Source organism: Corythoichthys intestinalis, chromosome 5 (assembly GCF_030265065.1).
Source record: "Corythoichthys intestinalis isolate RoL2023-P3 chromosome 5, ASM3026506v1, whole genome shotgun sequence".
NCBI lineage: Eukaryota > Metazoa > Chordata > Actinopteri > Syngnathiformes > Syngnathidae > Corythoichthys > Corythoichthys intestinalis.
In genome coordinates this window covers 24,008,270-24,036,079 of record NC_080399.1, presented here as the reverse complement: position 1 = coordinate 24,036,079, position 27,810 = coordinate 24,008,270, and the positions used below count along the sequence as shown (strand labels likewise).

Here is a 27,810-nt window from a genome sequence, read left to right as displayed (position 1 = left end):
GAAATAATTGTTAGCTCTTTACGATGTCGCCTTTCTACTCTCATTAGTCTGTTAAGAAAAATGTAGACATATTGCGACATCTCCCGTGTCTGCGTGCGTTGTTTTGGGCGCTTGAGTAGCACATGATGGACGGATTGACATAATTTGTCAAACCAACCAACACCCGACACGCTGACACGAAAAAAAAAAAATAAAACACTCGGGGAAAAATTGACATGTATATACAGTTTCATTGCAAATCAGTATTATGGTGATCATACTAAATATTTTTTTCTGTGCACATATGAGGTAAATATCGCTGCCATGAAGCCTCCATATAGTGACAGTTCTCTGCCCGCTTCATTGCCGTCACGCGACCGCAGCTCAGCTTTTGCTTGCCTGGTAGCTACCCGTGTTTTAAATTACTGTAAATTTGATAGTATGTCGTCATAGGCAGTCACGAGTTTGTTGAGAAAAGTACTACTCTAAACAATGCTCGCTAGATTTGTGTGGTGTTTTTGTCTGTTTGAGCAGCATTTGATAGGCTCCACGTTAACAAATATGTGACAAAGTTATTTCCTTTCATTTTCTGATTCATTCACCGCATAGTCATTACTGGAAAATCAAGTTAGCAGCAAGCTAGGTCAGGAACCGGAGGACCGAGTCACTGAACGGGAAGTGACAAAACTCAGTCTTGCCCCCCTGCCTGCACGCTGGCTGCTTATTGGCCACACGTGGACGTGAGTGACAAACGCCCTGATTCTGTTTCCGGTCCCTCCCCTGCCCGCGATGAGGCTGGCGTCTGATTGGTCGTGTGCGATGTCAGAAGACGCTGCCGCTTGCTTAACGCCCTCCCACGCAGCGAACAAGCACCACCTTCATAGAACGAATCAGTGCAGATGATGATTAGTTCGGTCTCGTTCACCAAAACAATTCGTTCAAAAAGAACGAATCGTTCGCGACCGATACAACACTAATCTACACTTACATATATGATGTTTAAGGGCATAGGTAACGTTCTTCAAACTACATATCCCACAATCCTTCACGTTAACACCCTCGACCAATAAAATAACCGCATCAATTGGGCGCCTTCTCTAATAACACATTTCCCTTCGTTTTGCTTCCGCGACAAGAACTGTGGTCACCACCCGCTTTTATTTCACAATTGTATTTTTTAGAATAAGCGACAGTCTCTTTGGGCGTGCCTTGGTGGCAGTTTGCCACTTTCTTAACGTAGTTCCGAACGAAGGGTGAGGTTGGTGTGGTCTGTTTCCCCTGCTAGCTTGCTGCTAGCTCCGCTTTTTAGCAACAATATGTCCAGTCTTCCTCAGAATAATTTGAAGGAGCAGCTAGCGAAACACAGCAATATCGCCCAAAGCAGACGTTCTCTAACTAAACCTAAATTGGGGTAAGTGGAAATTCCTTTACGAAAGTATCCTTTGCTTAATAGCACATTGTCAGTAGTTCTTTTACGTCACAGATAACGTGAAATAAATATAGTCGTGTTTGCTTTGATTAGAATGAAGAAAAGCCATCCATCTTGTGCAAGCTACAGTTCTCTTTGCTAATTGTGTCATGTAAATTACAAACCTGATACGCGCACAATGTTACAGCTTGTGCGCGGGCTTTTCTTTTTTAATCGCTTCTATGCTTTACTGATTCGCCTATTCTTATTTTTCCAACGAGCTGATGATACTCTCATCGGTCCATTTGCGAAAATGACATTTCGTGAATAATAGGCATTGAATGGTCCTTTTTGTAGCGCTAGTGTTCGCTGTCAACCCTTCCTGTCAAAATGAACTTGACTTCTATCCTCGTCAATGGCAGTAAATGAGTTAACTGTGACTCACGTGGCATTTCTCTCCTGTTGCCTTTTCCAGGCCATTTTCTTTTAAAAGGAAGTCCCCTTCAGGAGTGAGATTGACAGAAACCTCAAACAAGGTAAACAGTCCAAATGTTTTTGCAAGCAGGAATATTAATATCCCTCAGAAAAATTTGGTGACTCCACCTGTGGGGACGTTTTCAAACAAGTCCACGCCCTCACAAAAGTACAAAATCAACAACTTTTTCTCAACAAGTTCCAAATGCAAGTCAGACATCAACCCAGGTGGCCTTCCAGTCTTTCAGAGTCCCACGTTATTGCCATCTTCTGGCAAAATGTGTCCATCTCCTCCCAAATCTGGCACCCCAGTGAATCTGGACACATCACTGGGATTAGAAATCGATGACTGGGATGATATGGATGACTTTGAAATGCCGATGAAAAAAAAGAATAACTCATTTAATGGAGACTTAAGCAAGACTGAAAGTGGATCATTTGTAGCTGAAGGGAAAACAGAATCTACAGAGGGGCAATGTCGACTAAAACTAGATGAAGCTGAAGTCATACCTGATCCGGTTGTAGTTGAGCCATCTGAGACAGAATTGGATGATTCTCCAATTAATACACCAAGAAGACGTCATCCAGTTAATCTCAAATCTGTTGTTAGTGACAGTGAAGAAGATGACAAGCCCACGACAGGTAATACATTTTTTCCAGTTGCAGTTTTTGCATTAGTGCATTAAAAATATACCTTTCTCCTCAGAAAATAAAAAATGGCTTGACCCAAAGTCAGTTCAGTTGAAGGACAACTCTGAGCCTGAAGATGATCTCGACTACATACCACCATCTCCAGAGAGCTCTTCCAGCAAATCACCTGTGGAGTTAACGTGAGCGCTAAATCCATTTAAATTGGGAGAGGTGGTAGTTAATGATTATTCATCAGTGACATTGACAGCAACAGACGTCCAATCCATTTTTAGTGGGAAGGCTGGCAGCGATCCTTCGCCGTCAGCCTCCCCTATCACTGTCAATGTTAACCAATGAGTTAAAGCTGAGTGTTTCCTTCTGTGTTTGTCTCACCCTTCCCATAGTAGCAACATTTAGCACTGGGCGATAAATACCATTTTGTCGGTATTGACTATAGTGACAATTACAAAATGTACTATCAGATAGTACATTTTGTAATTGTCACTATAGTCAATTTAAATAATATACAGTAGGGCTGTCCCAAACGACTAATTTTCTCCCGATTAGTCAGCCGACTATTTTTACGATTAGTCGACTAATCTAATAATTTAAAAAAGGTTTTTTTTGTTTTTGTTTACTAATTTAGCAATGAAATTTTTGTTGACGCTTATCAATTCACAAAAAACATATTGGAACACCTAAATTACTTACTAAAGTACAAATAAACACGTAAATAACAATAATAAATCACAAATAAACAATGACTTCAAATGCTGATAGAATTAACTAGTGTAGCATCCCGATTGAAAAGATGGTCTCTTAAACTGATGGTTTACAACTTTTATTCCATCCTTGATGTAATCACACTGTAAGAGCTACGGTGCACACAAATAAAACAACACAATTAGAAATTAACGAAAACTTTTCACCTTTTTCCTTTTAAACCTCATTTATATATCAATGAATTGCCTATATGAATTGCCTTTCCCTTAATTTATTACCTTATCGTTGACAATCTCTTCCTTGAGTGCAATCGCTGTATATACTGTATATATTTATGACCTTTTAACGTTATATAATTTTCTATACCATAAAATAAACAATAACATGAAATAAACCTTTCAGTTAGCAATACTAATAGCACTTATAGGCCCATTGTCAATGAAACATTATTATTTAGTAAAGCGACAGCACCCTCTGGTGTACAAAAAATGCAAAAACATTTTTTTACAAACGGTGACGACGCTTGAGGTGTTTATTCACGGCCGACGTGCAGCCAAGCTTGGCAGTGAAGAGACAGGACACAAGAGTGTACCCTCCTTTATTTCTTTGAAATAAGTCAATGTTTTGGACACTCTGGTGTGCTTTTTTGGCTTTGTGCCGCTTTCCCCGCTTGCATACAGAGCATCCGACATTCTGAACTTTCCGCGCATATATTTTTTTAACCCTTCATTAACCGTGGACGGGATGTTGTGCTCGTCGACGGATTTACGTCATCGATGACGTCGACTATGTCGACAAGTCGGGACAGCTCTAATATACAGTATTATGCAGTGTTGTTTTTGGCAGCCCTTTTAATTTTCATTTTAGTCTTTGTCTTTCGGACAATAACACTCATTAGTATTAGTCATATTTTAGTCATTTCAAAATGTTTGTCTTCGTTTAGTTTTTGTTGACGAAAACTCAACACTAATTTCGTCTAGTTTTAGTCGACTTATAGGAAAAAAAAAATGTCTGTAAAATTTAAAAAATTGCTCCAAAAATAAGAGTTTCCAATTATTTCAAATGAACAATGACAGACCAGCACATAGTGTAGTGTCTACAAGGACAACTTGGTGATAATACACACTCAGTAGCAAAAAAATACATTCATTTCAATTAATTGTACCCGCTCAGTCGCCACGAACTGCACGTAAGTAAAAGTTGTCCCGGAGTTTAGGAGGACTATTAACTAGGGCTGTCAAACGATTAAAATTTTAATCGAGTTAATCACAGCTTGAAAATTAATTAATCGCAATTCAAACCATCTATAAAATATGCCATATTTTTCTGTAAATTATTGTTGGAATGGAAAGATAAGACACAAGATGGATATATACATTCAGCATACTGTACATAAGTACTGTATTTGTTTATTATCACAATAAATAAACAAGATTTAATTAACATTAACATTCTGTTAAAGCGATCCATGGATAGAAAGACTTGTAGTTCTTAAAAGATAAATGTTAGTACAAATTATAGAAATTTTATATTTAAACCCCTCTTAATGTTTTCGTTTAATAAAATTTGTAAAATTTTCAATCAAAAAAAATAAACTAGTAGCTCGCGATTGTTGATGTCAATAATGACACAATGCTCATGGTGTTGAAACCCATTAAATCAGTCGCACCCAAGCGCCAGCAGAGGGCGATAAAACACAAACAAGTAACAAGTGGCCATGACACTGTGCTGTCAATTTAATCTGTTTGAGCGGGGCATGTGCGTTAAATGCGTCAAATATTTTAACGTGATTAATTTAAAAAATTAATTTCCGCCCGTTAACGCGATAATTTTGACAGCCCTACTATTAACCTAATGCGGATGCTACGAGTTACACTTAGTGTGTGATGGTCACTCACCTCAGGCCTTTGAAAGGCTAAAGCAACATTTCATATTCTCTCTGGCCAAAATAAGAAGACAAATTTTACCGTGTGTGTCTCAAAACAAGCAATGGGGATACTGGATAGGACACTGGCACATCACATGAGTGACGTGCATGCTAACTACACATAAAATGAAAAATAAAATAAAACTATGGTACCCTTTCGTCGGGTTCTCGTCTCATAAGATGAAATCTGGCATTAGTTTCGTTAAGTTTTAGTCGCCAAAAACATTTTTAGCTCATTATCGTCTCGTCATCGTCGTGAAAAAAATTGTTCGTTGACGAAATGTGTTCGTTATAGTCATCGCTGACGAAAACAACACTGGTATTATGAGATTATACCATACTTGCCTTAAGTGCTGAGATATCCAAAATCACAATCAGTAAATGAAAATTCATATGTAAAATATGAGGTGGTGAACAAACATAACCAGTACTACATTAGAAAATGATTATCCACTGAGACAATAAAAAGTGTTTGACTTTACGCTCAGAGCTTAGTTATGCCTTGAAGTGTTGTTATATTTCTCGCTATAAAAAGAAATCTTGAGGCGTTTTTGTATTTATATTTATTCTTTTGAGGATTAAATAAGGCAAATCTATGCTAATTTTTCTTAGCGCTTGAATGGCTTTATCATTGTTTATTAGAATTAAGTTAGCGGGCATGTTCGGAAAACAATATATATCTTGTACTTTAATGCTCGGTTTGTGTAATTTTCCTAGTGTGTGTTTACTTTTATAGTTTACCTCAACTGGAGTTTAATAAACATCCTGAAAATCATTAACATTGGATAATTTTTGAGGGACTGTTCAAAATTTTCCAAGCTCATCAGTTTTCATCAGTACCACGTTATGTTTCATTAAATATGAATCTGCTGATCACGGATCGAGCTCAATTTTATTTTATTTTTCAAACTATAATCTCAATCTTAAAATCGCTCGTCCCAACTATAGGCTATATATTGTTGTATAAAATGGCTCATATCGTGATGATTTTTTTTTTTATATCTGATACTGATTTGATTCTTTTTTTTTAACAGATCCAAGCAATTAAAATTTGAAAGCAATAATTATTCGCAGTCCAAAGTGTCCAGCGTGATCCCTCACCAAGCCTCCAATGAGCGCTCAACAGACAAGACAAGTGAGAATGCTACTTACCTTTTGTTTTTTATGCCCAAGAACACGGTTGGGAATCTTTGGCAAAAGGCCGGTTTGATGCATATCTAAACAATATGTGATTTGATTTAAAAAAAAAAAAAAAAAAAAAAAATGATGGAACCCTTTATTTTGTCATTACAACTTAATGAAAGAATATCAATACAGTATACGTATATATTTCCTCACAGATGATCAACTCTTTAGCATCATGGAGTCTATTTGTGCTTTGGTGGATTCCATCCCTGAACACGAGCTCATCGCCTTGTCCTGTGGGAATGAGCTGCTGTTAAAGAGGGCCCAAAGGTGGGTGCAACTCTACTTTTCTTTATGAAGTCCCATCCCAATTTGACAGCCCTTACCCCTTGTCTACATCCAGAAAACGGATTCTCATTACTGGTGGTGATGCCTTGCTAAAGACTCAGCAGCCTGACAGCACTGTGATATCTGAACCTAGCTTCAAAGACAAAGCTTCCTCTGATACATCCAGCAGCTTTATACCCACGCTTAAAAGGAAGACCCCTCAGATCAGCTCTCCTGTCATATTTTTGGACTGTGACTCTGATCACTCTGATAGCCTTATTAAAGAAAAACCAATGCGCTGCCAGGATGGCCAGAAATCTGTAGTGGAAATGGAGAGCATCTGTGATTCCCCATCAAGCTCCAAAACGCATAACAAGGTCTCCAGTGTTGAGAAAACAATCATGGATGTGGGTTGTGAAGAGCTTTTCTTCTCACCCAAGAAGAAGACAGAGACTTCAACACAGCTCAAATCCAATCTACTGGAAAATTTCACTGTTGCAGAATACGTGGAGCCTGATGAATTTTTTTTGGACATCGATGACTGGAATGACTCTGACTTCCCGGACTACTTCGATGAACCCCAAATTCCCGCCGAGCCGCTGAAGAGCCCCGTTCCCAGACCGATGGCTATAAAGGAAGGTGGGCTGAGCAAGTCCGTTTGGGAGAAGAAACCCACAGCACCTACACCTGCTCCCAAACCTGCCAAGATCTTCTCTCCTGGTGAGTCCCCTAGAGGATTGATGATGAATGATCATGTGTAGAGGCGTGCAAAATTTCTGATTCTTATATTATTCGCGATTCAGCCGTGGAAGATTCGAGAACGATTCACAAACATCCAAATTCCGGTTATTGAATTATACCAGGTAAAGCGGAACTAAAACACATTCAGTGTGGTCTTCGGGACGCAATGAGGAACGGACCGAGAGTAAATATCATGTTCAACTCATGGCTCTAGATAAAAAAAAAAAAAATCTGACTGGGGCCGACAGCCGCTACAAATAACACCCAGTTGTTAGTTGCTACACACATACGGCCGCATACGGCTACGGTAGATATCACATTTATGTAGAACTAGATGCAAAATGACAGACGACGGCGGCGTTAGAACATGTATTGGAGAACTAGATGCGAAATGACAGACTTGACGGCGTTAGTAAACAGCAGCCATCTTAAAGCAGTAGACTTCTCTTAAAGGCTCTGTTGTCGCGAACTTAATTAGCTTTTTATCTAAAATACTCCTAAATCGGCAAAATCTTTACTTGAATCAATCTTTAAATGATGAAACATTTTTAAAACTTTGATATGTTGAAAGTAGAAAGAAGGGAAATTATGGAATAACGGGAGAAATTTGAACAACTTTAACGGTCGATTCACAACATTAAATTAATTGAATGTCTGTTAAAGCTGCTGATACAGAATGGGGACTTTGAAAAATTTTGGAACTAATGTACAAAACATTAAAAGCGGGGAAGGGGGGGCATCAATAATCGATTTATAATCGAATCTGAGTCTCTGAATCGTAATCGAATCGTTAGGTGCCCAAAGATTCCCACTTCTAATCATTAGTTACTATTGGTCACCTGATAATGTTGAGCCGATAAAAACAGTTGAAATTAGAGTTGCAGCTATCAATTATTTTAGTCGTCGGTTAATCGATGAACTAGTTAGTTTGAATAATCGAGTAATCTGATAAGGAACATAACAATTTAAAATAGCTGAGTTGAGCCTCAAATTGTATAAAAAATACATAAATGAGGATCTAAATGACACAAAAGAACAATTGGGTAATTTACATAGCAAAAAGCCGCCAGCTTAAATGCTATAAAATGCAGATTTTTTTTTTTTTAAATAATGCGCTTAACAAATGGTTCATACACATATTCCCACAAAAAAACGGCTAAATATGTCTATGAATTAAATTACGAATGCATTAACGAAAACATTAGCTCAAACAACAACGTAGTTTATGGTGGTCTTAACAGGGAGGAGCTGGATTCAGCCATGTGAAATGAGTTATGTCATATTCACTGTTGCCACTAGAGGGCAGTGTATCCACCCAAATCAATAAAACTAAATGCAAACACTTTCAAAACGAACCATTACACTGCTACTTTAATTAAACGAATACTCGAAGCAGCAAAATTTAATTCAAATTTTCTTACTAATCGAATTACTCGAGTTAATTAATAGTTGCAGCACTAGTTGAAATAATATCGTAATAGAGGTGCAACAATTAATAGATTTATCGACAACTAATCGATTAGCAAATTAACTATTTTGATAAACAATCATTTAGGACCTTCTTCACCTTAAACTTGTCTAAATTCTTGAAATTATAACACATAAATTCTCAATGGTTAATATCAGGTTTCTTCAATATATTTTTGCAAAGTCAAAGTAGGACATGAACAAAAATCTACTTTTACTTTGGAAAGCAACAATTCACACTTCTGCCAATTTTCGGACATCTGGTTGTCTAATCTAGCGTCTTAATAAGGCTGCAACAACTAATCGATAATCTAAGTCGATTAACAAATTAGTTGCCAACGAATTTGATAATCAATACGGTTATAGACTACAGTTAAGTCAGGAAGCTGTAATAAAATATTATTTTTGAAAGACAGTCATCCGTTTTGTCTACCTTGTTACTTACAACATGCCTAAAACAAGGTAAATTGTGAAGGTAATTTCAAAAAAGTGACGTTTATCCAATTAATCGTCTGATTAATCGATTATGGTTGTAAACGTTAATTGCAGCCCTAATCAATAAATATAGGAGTAGGCTTTGCATCAGTATGCTAGGTTATATAACAATGCACAAGCTTGCTGCCTTTGCATGGGCTGGTCATAGTTTACCACAACAGCATGCCAAGAGTGACCTTAAGGTGTGTCTAAACGGTTGGGATTTGTTAACAGAGGAAAGACCCTTAACACTCATGGTTTTCAAATACAAATAACAATAAATGAAAAATAATGAATTATAAAGTCATCACATAACTAGTGCATCACCAGAAAGAAATAATTTCTAAGAAAAGTAATAAAATACATAATATGTGGAAAAGCCCAGCAAAATGGATTATGGTTTATAGTTCCCCGCCGCAGTAATGGAAATTTATCAGCAGGGGTTGCTGTTGGACGGTAATGCATGATGAAATAGCGGCCTCTGATTAGTTTTACATCCATTAGTAATTGTTGTTTTTTAATCCTTTTTTGCCATGTTTTTTGCATATTAGGTTTGTTGTGCTGTTATGGCCCTTTGCTGGGTTTGAGCTTCTAATTTCTCTAATCCTCTAATTAGGCTGTTCTTATGTCAGGGGAGAAAATCTGTTCTCTCCTTGTTTTTAGAAGAAAAAGGCTCTCACTCCAGTCTTTAAATAGTTTCCTTATGATCACAAGAAGAACATCCATCACACACGGAGTGCAACGATGCTCTGGCACAGCAGAGCTCAGAGGACTGTTATAATACTGGGGGGCGGGGTTAACTGATAAAACAATGGTCCAGTACTTATAAGACAAAATACGTCATATGATGAACAATGGTCCCATGATTATAAGACAAAATATGTCATATCATGAAGTGTGGGTGACCAGACCGCACTTATAAGTCCACGACCGCTTATATCTGTATCTGTTTGATATCGGATTTTTGAGTTGGACAACATCGGGTTATCGGCAGGGTTGAAAGTGGGCCAGAACGGTTAGGAACGCAGTTCCGGTATAAGATTCAGGGCCGGAACGCTGTTCCTGTATACGGTGCTTTGATTCCGAAAATATGACGGCAACTGTCAAAACGCTATGTGGAAAAAAAAAAGAAAGAAAAAAAATACAAAGCTGTCACACATGCATTTCATCTCCAAGAAGAAAACAATCTACCAACATCAGATTTACATGCACAAGTGTTAACAACAAGCATAACAAAGTGCTTGTGTAGCGTAATCCGTTTCCACTGATATTTATTATACATTTTATTCCACGGACTGCATGGAGGTTTCCCCAGCTGCTGCAGTTATCTGAGTGTGACGATGACGAGTCACGTCAATGTGCGAATGCACGCAGCAAAGCAAAACGCCTGGAGTCATTTATCCGTTCAGTTGGCTGACATACTGATGTGTGATCACCAGAGATAGTTAGCTCTAATTGGTTCAAATGTGCATGTTTTCTGAAACGGCAAAAAAAAAAAAAAAAAAAAAAAGCAACAGAAAATGGATCAAATCTTTAAGAGCAAGCAAAGAGTTAAGGAGGCTTATTTATCATATTTAGTTTTATTTGCTCTGATGGGCAGGTTCAGAACATCTTGGCTGCCAATGTGCACTTTGGACTTATATTTGTTCATTTATGTTAGGCTACTTATTCATTTCCTTATGATTTAAAAAAGTCAATGTTTTCGCAATCTTCAAAATATATTCCATTTCACTCTGCATAATATAAGTCTTTTGTTCTTATTTTTCTTAATGTATTATTAAAAAACTCAAAAAGTAAATGTTTACATGATCTTAAATTTTAATATACATACCATGTTCTTAAGTAGTTAAAATTGAGATTTGGCATTTAGTATGTGAGGAAATGAGGGAAAATAAAAATTAGGAGATGGAGGTTGGTGTTATACTGTAGCTGTTTTTGTTAAATTTTATTTTGCAAATCATTGAAAAACTATAATTTTGAATGAAAATCAGTTTTTGTGTTTTTGTATGTGTTATAGAAATAACTGATCAAAACAGTTTCCTTTGCATTTCTGTAGTATTCCCCCCCACCCCCCCACCCCCGCCCCCCAAAAAATGAACAAATAAATACAATTTCTTGCTCTGTGACGACCTTCAAGTTGGGGAGTTCCGGCAAAAAATTCTAACCACTTTCACCCCTGGTTATCGGTTAAAAAGTAATTAATCAGACAATTCTAGCGATCGTTTCAGCGCCATTGATGGCATTTTCCATTGCAGAACCAACCTTCCGAAACCCGGCGCACGACCGTTTCCGAGGTTTCAACTTCACCCACTCACAAGAAATGATGAAGATCTTCCACAAGCGCTTTGGTCTCCATCAGTTTCGGTTCAACCAGCTCGAAGCCATAAATGCCGCTGTCCTTGGGGAGGACGAGTTTGTGCTCATGCCCACAGGTATGCACCTAAAAAGATTAGGTAGGATAATGAAGATAGCTGATAATTTAATGGTAATGTGTGCTTACAGGTGGTGGTAAAAGTTTGTGCTACCAGCTTCCTGCCTGTCTGTCCCAGGGAGTCACTGTGGTCATCTCGCCACTAAAATCGCTTATTGTGGATCAAGTCCAGAAGCTCACTTCTCTAGATGTATGTTTGATGTTGGTCACAATGTTCACAACCAACAGCGTATAGTAGTTGTGCATGCAGTTTTAAATGATTTTTTCTTAAAAGATAAGTGCAGTTGTTATTTTTATTTTAGATTCCAGCGACGAGCCTGTCTGGTGATAAAAGTGACGGCGAAGCAGGAAGAATATACATGCAGCTTTCCAGGAAGGATCCCATTATTAAACTACTATACGTCACGCCGGAGAAGGTGATGATTTTATGTACAGCTGTATCCGAATTAAATATATGTATAATAGGCCTGCACAATATACCGTTTGAACATCGTGATATGTGCACTAATCCCATCGCAGGACGTGCAATACCGGTGTATAGATTTTTTTTTTTTTGGAACGCGCAAACTTTTGTTTAGCTTCATAAAAGCAGCAACTACAGACACATGCCTCCTAGATCCCTTTTCTACATAGCAATCTTCATCATTCACAGATGAACCCCCTTAGCCTGGATTAAATGGTATTATACGAACACAATGAGGTCATGGTGAGTCAACCAAAGTCTTCCCAAACAGAGCTATACAAGTCATCTGGTGAAAATTCCTCTAGTTTTAATATCGCAATATATCGCACAACCCCAAAAAGTCGCAATGTCAGGTTTTTTTTTTTTCGTGTTGTTCAGCCCTAATATGTAATATAGATTAGGCCTGCAGGATACATCATTTGAACATAGTGATGTGCGCATGCGCAATAGTCGCAGGATTTTCGATTGTTTTTTAGTTTTTTTTAACTGTAAAGTTTTGTTTTTCTTCCTAAAATCAGCAATTGTGGAGAGACGTGGCTTCCTGGATATACACCAATCTTCATCATTCACAGATAAACCCCCTTAGCTTGGATTAAACGGTATTATATGAATACTAGGCATTTCCCAATCGCCTATTTTTGCACCCGAATCCGAGTCACCTGATTTTTGAGATTCTGCCAAGTCCAGAGCCAATACCGAAAAGTTGAATTTTTTTGTTTTGACGCTCACGCTGCCAAGAACGGCCTCTCACTTACACAATGAATGAGTTGCCACAGCACATTTCGGACTGTACTTTAGAAGCAAGCTTAACGATGATCAACACGAGAGGAGTTCCAAAAAATTGATTGTAACATGCATTGCGATTCGACACGTGACGATTCAATTACGATTCATAAAGGCTCGAAAACGATGATTTTCCCTCATAACTTTATAACGCTGAACGAAATTCAAGACACATCTGCCGCCCGCACACCTTTAACAGACGCACGCACGTTATAATGGATGCTGCTTGTACATAACTGAGTGAGAGATTTACTCTTTTTCAAAAGACTGAAAAAATACATTTGTGTATGAGACAGGCGGGCACAGAAGCGCTCGCGCACGTTATTATTTTAGAGCGAGAGGGGAAGTGAGATAGTTCGTTGCTCCTCGTCTTTCACATTTCCAGCTGTAGTTTCAAGTCATGTCAATTAAAAAATGTCCTGAGTGTGTTGCTAAGACCCGTTTGTGTCTATAAAAGTTGAGTACACAAACCCTCTTGTACTGTTTAGCCTTTATTGTTGTCGTTTTTGAGGTGTTAATAGTTAGCGCCGAGCACTTAGCAAATTCGCTAGTTTGTTAATGTGTATTTCATATGCATAACGTGTAAAACCATGATTAAGTACAGCGGTAACACTACGAAGATACGAAATAGTAAAGAAATCTGTGAAAACAAAGCATATTGGTTAAAAGAAGGCTTATTTCTAAAGACACTGTTTCCAGAAAATGTGGAATTCATTCCACCTGTGTAAATTTTATTGTATTGTTGAGTGAAATAAGTACGCCATTTGAAATGGTGAATGTTTTTGCACTTTCCTGTAAAAAATAATAAATAAAAAAGCAGCTTAAGGACAGCTTTTTGTTGTATGGTCATGTTTCCATCGTTCCTGTTGAATTTTTAGGATATTTTAAATAAATGATGGACAAAAATTTGTTCGTCTACTTTATCAATTAGTAATGTACGATGCATCGATAATCGTGATAACCGTGATCACCGTTCAAGATTCGAATCATAGCACCCTGAATCGTAATCGAATCGAATCGAATCGTGGGGTGACTAAGATGGCACACCCCTAATTAACACATTTGTGCCATTAATCGTAGAGCTACTGCAGTGTCCCTGGCCAGATAAAAGCTACAAACCTGTCAATCATCGTTAACTTTAAGTACCAAACACCAGCTACACTGATGACCAATAAAACAGTTTGGTCGCACTGCTTAGAAGGAGGGAGGGCAAGAGGCTGTACGAGCATGAAGCAGAAAATTAAATATATTTTTTAAATTAAAAACCCGATCCTTATCACCCAATTCCGATCCTCTGACAAATGACGCTATTGGCATAATTTCCAATCATGTGATCGGATTAGGACATCTCTAATGAATACAATTTGGTCGTAGTGATCCACCAAAGTCTTCCCAAACAGAGCTATTCAAGTCATCTGGTGAAAATTCGTCTAGCTTTAATATCGCAATATATATCTGGAAACCCCCCAAAAGTCACACTGTCAGTTTTTCCAATATCGAACACCCCTAATATAAATTCACTACACACAGACTGAAATATTGAAAGGTTTTGCTGAACCTTTTGTGGGGCATACAGAAACGCACACTGGTTATGGCTCCCACTAACACTCTAAAGTTGTGGTTTTTTTCCCATTGTATTTAACTAATTGCCAGCCATTGACGGTAATATACATCTAATTAATATCAACTGTGAGGAAAAACTTTCTGTTGCAAATAAATGTTTTATGACATTGTTAGAAAGTACATATTTTTTATTTCCAGTGTTGATGGGGAAACTTTCCCCGAAAATGACAGAATTATCTTCCAAGTGGTCTTAAAAAGTCTTAATTTTCACTTGTTCAAAACACTGTCAAGTTTGTTGATTGACATGCTTGACCTCTCTGTGTCTTCAAGGTCAGCGCCAGCAACCGTTTGATCTCGGCTTTACAGAACCTGTACGAGCGAGGCCTTCTTTCTCGCTTCGTCATCGACGAGGCTCACTGTGTTAGTCATGTGCGTTGCTCCTATTTCATACTCCAGCTGATTTAATTTTTTTCACCTTGACAAATGAACCAAATGAGCGTCAATGTTTTAGTGGGGCCATGACTTCCGTCCAGACTACAAGAGGCTGAAAGAACTTCGTCAGAAGTTCCCAAAAGTGCCCATGATGGCCCTGACCGCTACGGCTACCCCCCGCGTGCAGACAGATATTTTGCACCAGCTTAACATGACACGCCCTCAAGTGTCAGTCATTTTCTTACTTTAAAAAATTGGCTTTTCTGCAGCTCACTTTTCTTTTTGTGGTTTCAGCTTCACCATGAGCTTTAACCGAGCTAACCTGAAGTACGCCGTACTGCCCAAGAAACCTAAAAAGGTGGACGAGGATTGCATCACCTGGATCAAAAAGCACTACCCACGTAAATGAGCTCAGCTGTTGCCGACAATGACTGCCAATAAGTTAATGCTGTTGTTGATGTTGTTATCTCGTCATGTCTTATAGGCGATTCAGGCATAGTGTACTGTCTTTCCCGAAATGACTGCGACAATATGGCCGAAAGCCTGCAACGAGCCGGACTGTGTGCGCTGTCTTATCACGCGGGCTTGAGTGACAATGACCGAGAATACGTGCAGTCCAAGTGGATCAACCAGGACGGCTGCCAGGTTGGCTCATCTATTTTGTCCTAGACCACATTTCCTTAAAATTTTAAAGTGATCCTCTAACTTAAATACATGTAGGCTCTAATAAACCACAATTGTTCTCTTGTAATATGTTGTAAGAAACACATAAAATGTTAAGTCAATGGCAATATTTTATAATATTTTATAATATTTAGTCCATATTTTGACCATTAGTTGGTGCCATGGTTTGCTGGCTCGCAGTGATGATGTCATTGGTATCTTTCGTGTTCAACAATTGCTCATTGGTGCCTAAACTCGCCAGGTAAAATGCTACGATGTGCTGCTTTTTGGATGCAATTTCCAGTCAGATGGAAACAAGGAGAGTGAAGTGAGTGGTCAAAGTGGAATTATTTTTTTTGGTGAATAAATGTGCATATGTGGAAGCTTCTCCCCCTTTTTGGTCCCTGTATGCATGTATCCTACCCACCACGTGTTACAACTAGCGCACCGAACATTTTTCCTGGATCCTCAGTTGTAAGGGATCCGTCTTTTTTCTGGATCCGACGGTCCCACTGCGTCTGCAATACTGGTTTCGGATCTGTCCATTTTTTTTTATTCGTCGGTCCCAAACAGCAGCTTTTCGGATCAGTCTATTTTGTGAAATCGACGGCTTGACGCGGCTGCGACATTGCCATGGGATCGGTTTAATTCCTGGATCTTCGAGTGAGTAAAAAACGCGGATTTGGAGTACTATTGCTATCTTTTATGTTGACTATTCTTCGTGGGAGTTTTCCCAAAATCATACTAAACAATTAAAGCACTATGGCACGCTACAGTGACGACAGTGACTCTGACGTGGAGCTCACAACAATATTGGGAGTTCGTCAGGGAACGCGTGTTTACGTACTGCTGAGCTCCCGAGTGAAGAGTTGTCAAGGGGGAAATATTATTTTTATTAAATAAATGTGCATAGTGGAAGCTTCTCCCCTTTTTGGTACTTTTATACACATATCCTAGCTACCACCCGTTACAATGTACAAGACATGGATTACACAAGGTGTGCCCTTTGGCCTATACTGTATGTAAAGCGCACGACAGCTCTGGATGCTAACAATCTACATAATTATATTGGGATAAGTTTGAAAACGCAATATGCTTACCTTGAATATCTGGTAATAAAACCGGACAACATACACTCTCGCTCCCAACCGCACTTCCCAACAGGACTCTCTCGCATCACCAGTTTTGCCCAACTTTTGTCTTATCAGGTATTTGCTGCACGCATTTTTCACTGAAGCTCGTCTTGTGAACGACAGACAGTGCTGGCCTGCTCTTCACTTTTCAGATCTGGTTCAAATAGGAAGGGTAGAACTGACGACATGTTGGGAAAGCTAACGAGTGACAAGCTGGAATTTCGGCAACGGGACCAGTGACGTCACGCACTGCGACGTAACAAGAATGGCGACCTATCGCTTGAAATAATTTTACAAACTTTATTAAAACAAAAACATTAAGAGGGGTTTTAATGTCAAATTATTATAATTCATACTAACATGTATCTTTTAAGAATTACTTGTCTTAAAAACAGAGGATCCCTTTAATAAATGTCTGTGCTCCCAACCAGGTCATTTGCGCCACCATTGCTTTCGGCATGGGCATCGACAAGCCTGACGTGCGCTACGTGATCCACGCCAGTCTGCCTAAATCAGTGGAAGGCTACTACCAGGAGTCCGGGAGGGCCGGCAGGGACGGGGAGATCTCTCACTGCATTCTGTTTTACAGTTACACCGATGTGCACCGCATCAAAAGGATCATCAGCAGTACGTGAAACCAACAGTTTTATTCGACACGTGATTATTTTCTGCTCTGAAATCGGAATTGTTCCTTCTCTTTTATGACAGTGGATCGAGAGGGTGACAAAAACACAAAGGCAACTCACTTTAACAACCTGCAGAGCATGGTTCAGTTCTGTGAGAACATGATGGAATGCAGGAGAATTCAGCTGCTGGCATACTTTGGAGAGATGAAGTTTAACAGGAGCTTCTGTAAAGAGAACCCTGACGCCATCTGTGACAACTGTAGCCGGCCAAATGTGAGACCAACAATTTGTTTTTATCTTGTTTATATTTGTATCCTAAATTCCGCACTAGTGTGCCCCTGAAAAAAATCAGTATGTAAGTTATTGCGATATGTAATCAATGTGTAAGCTCCACCTGTCCAAATTTAAAAAAAAAAAAAAAAAAAAATGTTTTTCATAGAAATATGTGAAAACAAAGATTTGATTGTTTAAAACTGTTTAACATCAACACGCCAAGTTACGTCATCCTCATTCATGTGCTCCATCTAGTTCCACTGATGTGTTCACAGCCAGTCTGAAACCACAAACAAGTGTTGTTTTGGTCAAGAATGATAACGAAAATATTTTGTCGCCAAGCAATTTTTTTCATGACTATGACGAGCTCAAAACATGGCTTGGGAGACTAAACTGGCATTTGTCTCGTTATGTTTTTCATCTGATGAGACGATAACGTGACATACGGTAGTTTCTTACATGTGTTTACAATGCGTTATATTTTCATATTGTACGTGGAGTACGTCAGCTTGCGTCGTAGCAGTGTTTGGGCCGTGTCATTTAGGGGAGATGTGCTGCACTTCTCCCTTACTCTCCTCACCGAAGTTTAGGATGTGTTTCAAGCTAGGCTGCTCCATCGTGCTTGTTTGAGAACACTGGTACAATTTTATTTCTTATCTTGGCAAGAGAGAATATGCAATGTTGCTTTACCCTTTAAAGGTCTGTGCTGAGTGATCATTATACACTAAATGTAACTCTTCACGTTAGCATAGCATTCGCGATAGAATTAGCGTCAACTATAGCGTGGCGAGCATTTTCTTAAACGCTCGGACAGCTTTTTTTTTTTTAATTTATTTTTTTTTACATACAGTTCGCAGTTCGTGACTTCAAGGTGGGTTTAATTGAAAATAATGTACTGCTTTTCCTGTTGAGTGTGTATTATCATCACAAAGTTGCCGTTGTGCTTGAAGACGCCACAATATGTGCTCGTCTATGTTCATTCCAAATTGTTGGCAACCTTTATTTTTTTTCAATAAAACTTTTGAATTTTACAAACAAAAACATTTTGAGTAATAACTCAACTAAAGCTACTAGTAGAAGAAATTTGTATGAGATTTAGTCGACTAAAACTAGACGACATCTTGAAATGACTAAAATATGACTAAGGCCATGTCTGCACCTATCAGGGTTTTTTAAAACCGAGGATCCAGCTCTCATACGTCCTGAAAAAAATAATTATGTCCACACAAGCACGTTTGTAGAAAGGGAAAAAAAGCTTCCACAGCCAACCGCATTCGTTTTTAAGTACATACATCACTATGCGCGAGAAATAATTGTCCATTATACCCCCATGCTTTGCATTTGTTCTTCAATATGAAGCACTGCAAGAGTTTGTAAATAAATGGAAGTAAAAAGCGCCTAACTAATAATTGGATCTAAATGTAAACGATGTAAACATTGGTGTCATGTGTGACGTAGGAAAAAAAAGTTTGTCGCAGTCAGTGACATTTCCACAGTTAAATCTTCAGTTATCAGTGTCCACATGATGGCACCACAAATGTAGAATTCGCAGATCTTCACTTTGGACAGAGTGTTTAAGAATCCTCATTTTCAGTGTCCAAAATGTGCTTATGTGGGTGGATGATAGGCCAAATCGTAGAAAGTTATTTTTGCCAAATATTCTGCTATGTGTAGACATGGCCTAGGACTAATAAGTATTTTCACCCAAAAGACAAAAATAAAAAGGGCTGCCAAAACAAGACTGCCACAAATGCACTTAACTTTAAAAACCATGTCGCTATAATTACAAAGTAAAAGTGAAACACACTTTAACTCTGAAAATCTCTATAGCGTTTGACGAAACTTGGGCGAAGGGATGTCATGGCTAACCCTAGCATAGCAATGTGAATGTCCTGTCTGTCAACCACCCATTGCTAGCCTTAACTTGATTTTCTCTAATGGTACCAGTTGTTAGACAAAGCCTTCTCTAATTATTAAAATTTACAATGATTTAAATCTCCTCAGTGCTCGATGAAAATGGCTAGCAGTGGTCTGCGCTACCATAGGAGTCTCGTTGTAGCTAATGATTGACTTATATCTGTCCTGAAGTATTTCTCACCATCCATGTTTAGCTCAGAATCCTTCTGTTGAGGCACCAATAATCAGACAGAGACATAGAGCATATACCAATAAAATTCCTGACTGTGTGTTGAAGCTAAACAAAGCTGCTAGCTTTGTTGCTGCTTCCACCAAGAGCCACGTCGTAGCAAAGTGGATATCCATTCTTTTAAAATTTCAAAATTTCATTGTACTTGTTACCAGGACGATAAAGATTCTATTCTAATAATGGTTAGCCTTAGAACAGTCGTGCTAGTAGGTAGAATTTCTGAGCACATCCAAAGCGTCACCGTGATGCTCGGAGCCAATAATTATAAAGGAATGAGTCGAAAGAGGGAAAGGGGGGTAAAAAAAAGAGGTTTTATAGGCCAAAAAATACAGTATTAATGTTCGCTAAATATCTTTAGCAATACAAGATGAAGAATGTCACTGAAGAAGTGAAGCAGATCGTAAGGTTCGTGCAGGAGAACTGCGAGAAGGTCGGAGCCAGGGTTGGCAGGACCGCTAAACAGACTCGCCTGACACTCAACATGCTGGTGGATATTTTCATTGGTAGGGCTCATTTGTGACCTCAGCAACATGGATAATGTGGCCTGTTTGTTTCCCATGACATACAATCTCAATTTTTGTTCCTTCCAATCTTATTTTTCAGGTTCTAAAACTGCCAAAATCCAGACTGGCATGTTTGGGATGGGAGGGGCATATTCCAAGCACAACGCAGACCGCCTGTTCAAAAAACTGGTGCTGGAAAACATTCTGATGGAAGACCTTTACATTACCAACGGCGGCCAAGCTGTTTCTTACATCTCTGCGGGACCAAAAGCTCTCAGCGTCCTATCTGGACAAATGCAGGTTAAACAAACAGCAAGTGTCCTCACGCACAAAAACAACACCTAACATTGGGTTCACCTTGCAGTTGGACTTCTATGAGACTGAGAGTGCCTCTAGCTTCAGGAAGAACAAATCTGCGGTGACAAAGAAGGTCTCGCAAAGGGATCAGAAGGTTCAGGAGTGTCTGAAGGACCTGGTGGAGCTCTGCAAGCAGCTGGGAAAAACCTTTGGCATTCACTATTACAACATCTTCTCCACTGGCACCTTGAAAAAGTTATCTGGTAATATCAAAACATGTCTATGAATGGAGTTTAGAGTAGTGTCACTGGATGTGTAGATTAAGATTCAACTTGATTGCTATTGCATGCATACAAGTAGAGTGCAACAAAATGCAGTTTGCATCTTACCAGAAGTCCAAACGAGCAAAAATGACATATAAAACTGTGAATAAAGAAATGAAAATTAAATTAAATTTGATTATTTAAAACAAGGTTGTTAACATATATTGCAGATGGTTATGTACATTAAATGCCTTAAGCTATAGGTAGAGAAATTATTCATACAGCAAGAAGAGGAATGTGCAATGATAAATTAAGGATATGAAAATGATAAATTAGACTTGGTTTCAAAATGGTAATGTCCATTTTAGAAGAAAACTCTCTTTTTTTTTTTTACATGTAGTTGTATGCTAGCAGGAGATGAAATGGACATATTTGAAAGCATTACCAGCAGACAAATAACAAAATGAGACGTTTGAAAAGGAGTTTGAGGAAGCTGTTTTTTCTTGCTATATTTTGCGGGTCAGTGTTGGTTTTTGCCAGCCCTTTTAATTTTCGTCTTAGTCTTTTGGACGAAAATACTTATTAGTCTTAGTCATATTTTAGTCGTTTGAAAACTTGTCATCTAGTTTTAGTCAACGAAAACAGACAAATTTCGTCTAGTTTTTGTCGACAATAACTGAAAATGTTGTCGTCAATAAACTTCCAAATTTTAGTCCATGAATAAACAATAAAAGGTTTCCAACAATTTCGAATGAAAGTTGACAAACGAGCACATAATTGTGGCGTCTACAATGACAGCGCTATCTTCATGATAATAATACTCTCGGCAGCACAACAAAACAGCAAAACAGTACAATATTTTCAATTAATTAAACTCACCTGGGCACCATGAACTGGATGTAAAAAGTTTTCCAAAAGTTTAAGACGACACTCACCACGCTTAATGCCAACGCGAAAGCTATGCTAATGCTACAAGTTACATTTAGTGTGTGGTAGGGCTGGGCGATATGGCCTTAAACATGTATCACGATAAATTGAGCAGATTTATCTCGATAACGATAAATGACGATAAATTCGCCCAAGCGTACTGTTATATAATTTGAAAATCTGAATCAATGCATGAAATACAGATTAACTGTTTCTTGTTGATTTATTTACCAGCATTCAATTTCATATACTGTATTTAACAATTGTATATGCAGTCTAAACATTAAGTTTATAAAAATGTAATGTAAGCAATAAGAATTCAAGTATGAACATTTATAACAGCGTGTATGACTTGAACAATGTACATTATCAAAATCAATATGCCTGTGCAAACATGTCATTGTAACACAAATGACTTGCAGCTTGAACAGTACACTTCAAAAAGACAACTTGTTAATGGCTGCTGTGACATAATTATTAAATACAAGTGTTTACATTATGGTTTCAGGGTCCCCCCCAGTGCATTTTTTAATAAATGCACGCACAAATGAAACCCCAAACAAACAGAGAGAGACACACACACATTAAAGCTATATTGATCTTCTTCAAATGAAACGCTTAAGATTTTATGATAGCAATAATGACACAGAAATAAGCACATACAGAAAAAAAGCTGGGGCCATTTCTCGGTCATTATAAGTTTCGCCGTTGGATTGTACTTTAAGCTGAATGCTTTACCATCACAAAAGCTATCAGAGGAATCACACACAGACAGATACAAAATAATGCCACATAGTAATTGCTAGATGCAGTCCGTGCCCAATCCACTCATTAAGTTCAGCCGTTTCGACAAGTTAGAGCCGCTATCCGACTACATCACGTTCATTTGTAGCGTTAGCCGCTAGCTAGCGTTAGCCTGGCTACCAGTAGAAAGCACTGAAAGCACCATCTCCGGAAATTGTGAGAACAGCAGGGAGGACAGCGGGTGAAAGCCCGTCTGGATGCCACCAAGAGTCTACTAAATGTCGGTTAAAAGTTTGGTGAACCTCCCTTAAGCCACACTCCATCACGTTTTGCTTGTAGCGTTAGCTGCTAGCGTTAGCTTACTGGGCTTTTGTTTGATTGGCTCCTTGATGAGCACGTGACTCCCTACGTAAGCCCATTGACGGTTTCTTAAAGGGGAATGAACATAGACGGACAACACAGAATCAAAGCGGGATGAAAAGACTATATTTTCTTGTTTTATTAATTTACCGAATTTACCGACATGGTCAAAATTACGTCTGTCATCGTTAAGAATTTCGGTGACGGTAAATTTTCGGTTTACCGCCCTGCTCTAGTGTGTGGTGATCACTCAGCACAGACGTTTAAAGTCGAAAGCAACATGGCATGCAGTATCTAGCCAAGATAAGTAAACAAACTTACCAAGCAGCACCTGACATGTTTCACAAAAGTCTGGAGTCTGGGTGAGTAAGCATGTTTGTGGGGTGGGGGTCGCAGCACGTCACATAAGTGACATGACCAAACACTGTTATGATGCGTGCTAACTACACATACAATAAGAAATGTCACACATTGTGAATTTATGACGGAAACTGGCAAATTTTTATCTCGTTCTCATCTCGTCAGACGGAAACTGGCATCCATCTTGTTATACTTTAGTCTCCGAAGACATGTTTTTAGCTCGTCATCATCACGAAAAATTGTTCGTTGACGAAATATTATCGTGATTGTCGTCATCGACGAAAACAACACTGCTATGATTAAAAGCGACTTTAAACGCTGAGACTTTAAATTACAGCCGCTGGTGGAGATATGTCCCTAGGACGGCTTGCAGTGATCCTTTGCTGCCAGCCTCTCCCAGTTGAAATCGATTGGGTGTCTATCAACTTCAATGGCACTGAAAACACAAATTCAAATGGACGTATGACTTAATGAGAAATCTTGTGATTCATTCGCAGAGAGGTTGTCTTCCGACCCAGAGGTTCTTTTACAAATCGATGGTGTGACTGAGGACAAACTGGAGAAGTACGGCGGCGAGGTGATCCAGGTCTTAGAAAAGTACTCGGAGTGGCAAAATCCTGGTAAAAGAGCCAGCTCTTTGTTATGACTGCCCTCTTTGACATTGCATTTTTCGAAACTCAAAAATGCGTGTCGTTGACAGTCGAACAACAGGATGAAGGTGTAGAAGACGGCTGGATCGACACAACGCGAGGTCGCTTCACTGACGACAACGGGGACGATGAGTCCTCCACTTATTTTCGAAGCCAAGGCGCACAGGGGCAGAAGAGGAAGAAAATGCCCTTCTTCAAATACAATAAAAAGAGAAAAGGATACGCAGGCGCCAGTTCAGCAGGGTGTGTTTTGTGACATCTCAGCTGTTACAACCCCACAATTTTTCCGTAACATTTTAAAAATTTTCCGTCAGACGAGGCTACAGCAGCAATAAATCGTGGTCCTCGAGAGGGGGAGGCAGAGGCGGAAATCAGTCTGCCGGACGAGGGTCCCGAGGTGCGACGACGGGTGACTCGTCGACAACAAGAACGCCGGGACTCATGGCGCTGCCGAAGCCTCAAAGTCAGAGACCTTTTCTCAAGCCGTCTTTTTCTCACATTTAGCGCAGATTTCAACACAGGACACTACTTTTTTTTTTTAATTTTTTAATTTATGCTGTTCAAAGTGTACATTTTTTGGATTATATTTTTGTAATGTTCAATAAATTAGACCAATTTATCTAGAATCTAGGTCATGTCAGCCTCATCTTTGTCACAGGCCACATTCTAGTTAAGGTTTTCTTTGGAGGGCAGTATTCTGCTAACTAGGCTGCCAAAATGAATCCATTAACTATTTTGATAGATACTATATTAGATTCAAGTGATAGATATTTTTTTAGAGACATTTGACCTAAAATTTGTCCAAAAATCTGTTTTTTTTTTTTTAGCCTCTGCATGACAAGTATGTCATATATTTTTCATTTTCCTTTGCACTTTTTCAGTTTTAAAAAACTTAAATATTTACTCAACCAAAAAAGGAAGTGGTAAATGGTTTGTTTGTTTTTACTTTAATTTTTTTTCATTTTTTAAAAATTTAAATTAGGGATGTCCCGATCCAGGTTTTTGCACTTCCGATCCGATACCGATATTGTTTTGCACTTCCGATCCGATACCGATACTGGCCGATACAGATACCGAACTATCTGAGCATGTGTTAAAGTTATTTAGCCTCCTTACTTAGTTCTCAGACTCATGTTGAAAAAGGTTTTAGTACCCTTGATAACAACTAGCCAGCTGAATTAGGTGAGTTTGAATAACACCCAACGGTTGGTAACAAGAAACTCATAGGCTACGTTCATACTACAGGTCTTAATGCACGAATCCGATTTTTTCGTGTTTTTCCTACTCGAGTGAGGCATTAACTTGACGGTCTGAACGTGACAAGTCGCATAGAACGGGACCATTTCAAATCCGATCTGGGTCACTTTCGTATGTGGTCTAAATCCGATCTGGGCCACATTTTTCCAGACTGTCGCGGCGGTCTGTACTGTCCAGTCCCGCAAATCGGATTTCATGCAGCAATTACGTCATCAAATAGCGAGAGAGTCGTTACCGTAGCGCTGCACCTGTGCGTTATTAGCGCCTAGGTTGCAGTGAACACAGCTTTCGGGGAAGGGCTGGGCTTCACAACAGTCATAAAAAATAAAAATGGGTTGAGGATAAGCCTGAGAATGCTCAGTTTTCTCTCTGCTCCAAGTGAGCAATATTTCAACATCGCCTACACGGCCGAGGTCGGGGCAAACTGCCCGTTATGTGTGTGTGACGTGCACGGACCGTGCGTGCATGCTATCGATCCATATAAACTTTGAATATAAGCCTAAACGGGGATTATTTATGTCTGTTATTTGTGTCCTCCTTTTGAAAAGCAAAATATGATATCCCTGGAATGACGGATGACGTTTGTCATTTGTTTTGATGCTTCTGCGCATGCGGGTTGTCTTGCTCAGTGCGTGTCAGACCGCGAATTAGTGCGCATGCGTAATACTTGAACGGTCTCAATGGATAAAGGCAGTCTGAACGGGCACGCCAAAAAAACGGATATGACAAAAAATCGGATTCGTGCATTAAGACCTGTAGTATGAACGTAGCCATATTGTTTGTGGTGCTATTTCGCTAAATGCTTGATTAGGTTGGTTGCATTAAAACTTCTTACAGCTTTACCACTACGCTTGACTGTTGCTCTCTGCCTCTTCGTCTTTGTCGTCCTTTAAGGTGAAATGATCCCACACAGCTGTCATTTTTACCGATAAAGTCTCTCGGTAAATTGGGAGACGGTAATGTAAATGTAGTGTGTTGAAGGTGTGCCGTAAAATGCGGACTGGATTTTAGGGAAACCGAAGCAAAAACTGGAATGGGTTATGTAAATCGGTGCGCTGGAAAACCCGGACCGGACTTTGGAAAAAAAAAAAAACTGGATCGGAAGTCTGGATCGGAATTTTTCCCGTGTTCCGATCAGATACCGATGCGCATTTTTTTGCCCATATCTGCGACCGATCCGATCCAAATATCGGATCGGGACATCTCTAATTAAAATAAAGTGGTCAATATATATTAAAATTTGTTTATTAAAAAAAAACATTTGAAAAACATTTTCCATCTTTAAATTTCAAAAATTATTAAAAAATGTTGACTGCTCTTTTTGGGCATCTGAGCAACAAATACTTCATTTTTGCATTTTTTTTGTATAATACAATTAATCTGAGAAACGGTCGATACTTGAAAATAAACATGAGGTTAAAAAAAAGGCAAGTGTTAAATGTTTTCTCTTTAATATCTTGTTTTAAAAAAAAAAAACATTTTTAATTTTTAAATAAATGACTATATACACACACATATATATAATATAATATAATAAAAAAATTCACGGGAAAAAAGATGCACATGATTTACTTTGGTGGGCCACACAATGGGCAACGAATTTGTGATGTGATAAGAAAAAAGGTGCACATAGACACCAGGTGGTGCTCAGGCACTGGCCCTTGCCCTCTTTACCGACCAAGGTTATCAAGTCGTGATCATTATTGTTAGTAATGCGTGTGCCCTCCCAAGCGCCGCAGCCAAAATCAGTGAGAGTGCCCTCTGTCCTCTAAACGCGCAAACACACACACACTCCAGGTGTCACATTATTTGAAGCAGAAACAATACAAACAATTAATAGCTACCATTCACGCCCTCTCCTCGCCCCTTCCAACAGCCCCTACGCAGAGGTAACACATAATGATTCGGATCTGAAGTGTATGTGTGTGCCCCCCTGAACCTGCAGTAGCCTTTGTCTCTGCAATTCTCTAAATTAGCCTGCTGCTCATTCCCACCTGTTAAACAAGCCAGGCTAGCCGCCCACCATAACTCAATTAATAGATGTAACGTTGCGACCAGCACGCAACCAGTGTCGGTAGGTAAAATTAATTAAAACCATATATTGTAGCTCATTATTTAGTAATGTGTTTACATTTTTAGTACTTGTACTGCTACTTCAGGAGAATGTTGCTGCTTAACAAAAACTAATACGACTAAAAATAAATGCACACACACACAAAAAAAATATTTATATATATATATACATATATATATATATATATGAAACTCACCTGGGGGAAGAGAAACTGAGTGTGTGGTAGAAAGTGGGTAAGCTCCAAGAAAACTGTAGGTTCCTTCGTTTCAGTACGTTAGTTGACTCACAATGACCACATTGTATTCATACATTACCATTTATTCCAGGCGAAGGGGGTTAATTTGTAAATAATGAAGATTGCTGTATATAAAAGGCAGAGGTGGGTAGTGTTACGCGTTATATTTACTGTTACATTTACTTGCATAACTTTGAGAAAAATGTACTTTTTATTTGAGTAGATATGTAAAAAAGAAACGCTACTCTGCTACTTTGGGCTACATTGGAGTCATTACTTTTTTAAAAATTTATCCTACATATTGACTTTATTTTTGTCAGAGATGCCAACAGTAGCTGCACCACTTTCACCA

At 38.8% G+C, this 27,810-nt stretch overlaps 1 protein-coding gene across 1 annotated transcript; it reads left to right on the top strand.

The window, feature by feature from the left end:
• Positions 1–1,045: 1,045 nt before the first annotated feature.
• blm (BLM RecQ like helicase) lies at positions 1,046–26,586 on the top strand. The gene is made up of 21 exons (XM_057837569.1): positions 1,046–1,390; positions 1,863–2,503; positions 2,568–2,691; positions 6,176–6,276; positions 6,482–6,596; positions 6,670–7,313; positions 11,531–11,707; positions 11,778–11,896; positions 12,009–12,122; positions 14,846–14,944; positions 15,027–15,175; positions 15,242–15,348; positions 15,432–15,592; positions 17,175–17,370; positions 17,452–17,642; positions 20,147–20,291; positions 20,392–20,591; positions 20,656–20,851; positions 23,740–23,862; positions 23,943–24,135; positions 24,207–26,586. Exons 1-21 carry the CDS (start codon positions 1,296–1,298, stop codon positions 24,394–24,396), a joined length of 4,080 nt encoding a protein of 1,359 aa, XP_057693552.1. The 5' UTR covers positions 1,046–1,295; the 3' UTR covers positions 24,397–26,586.
• The last annotated feature ends 1,224 nt before the right edge of the window (positions 26,587–27,810 follow it).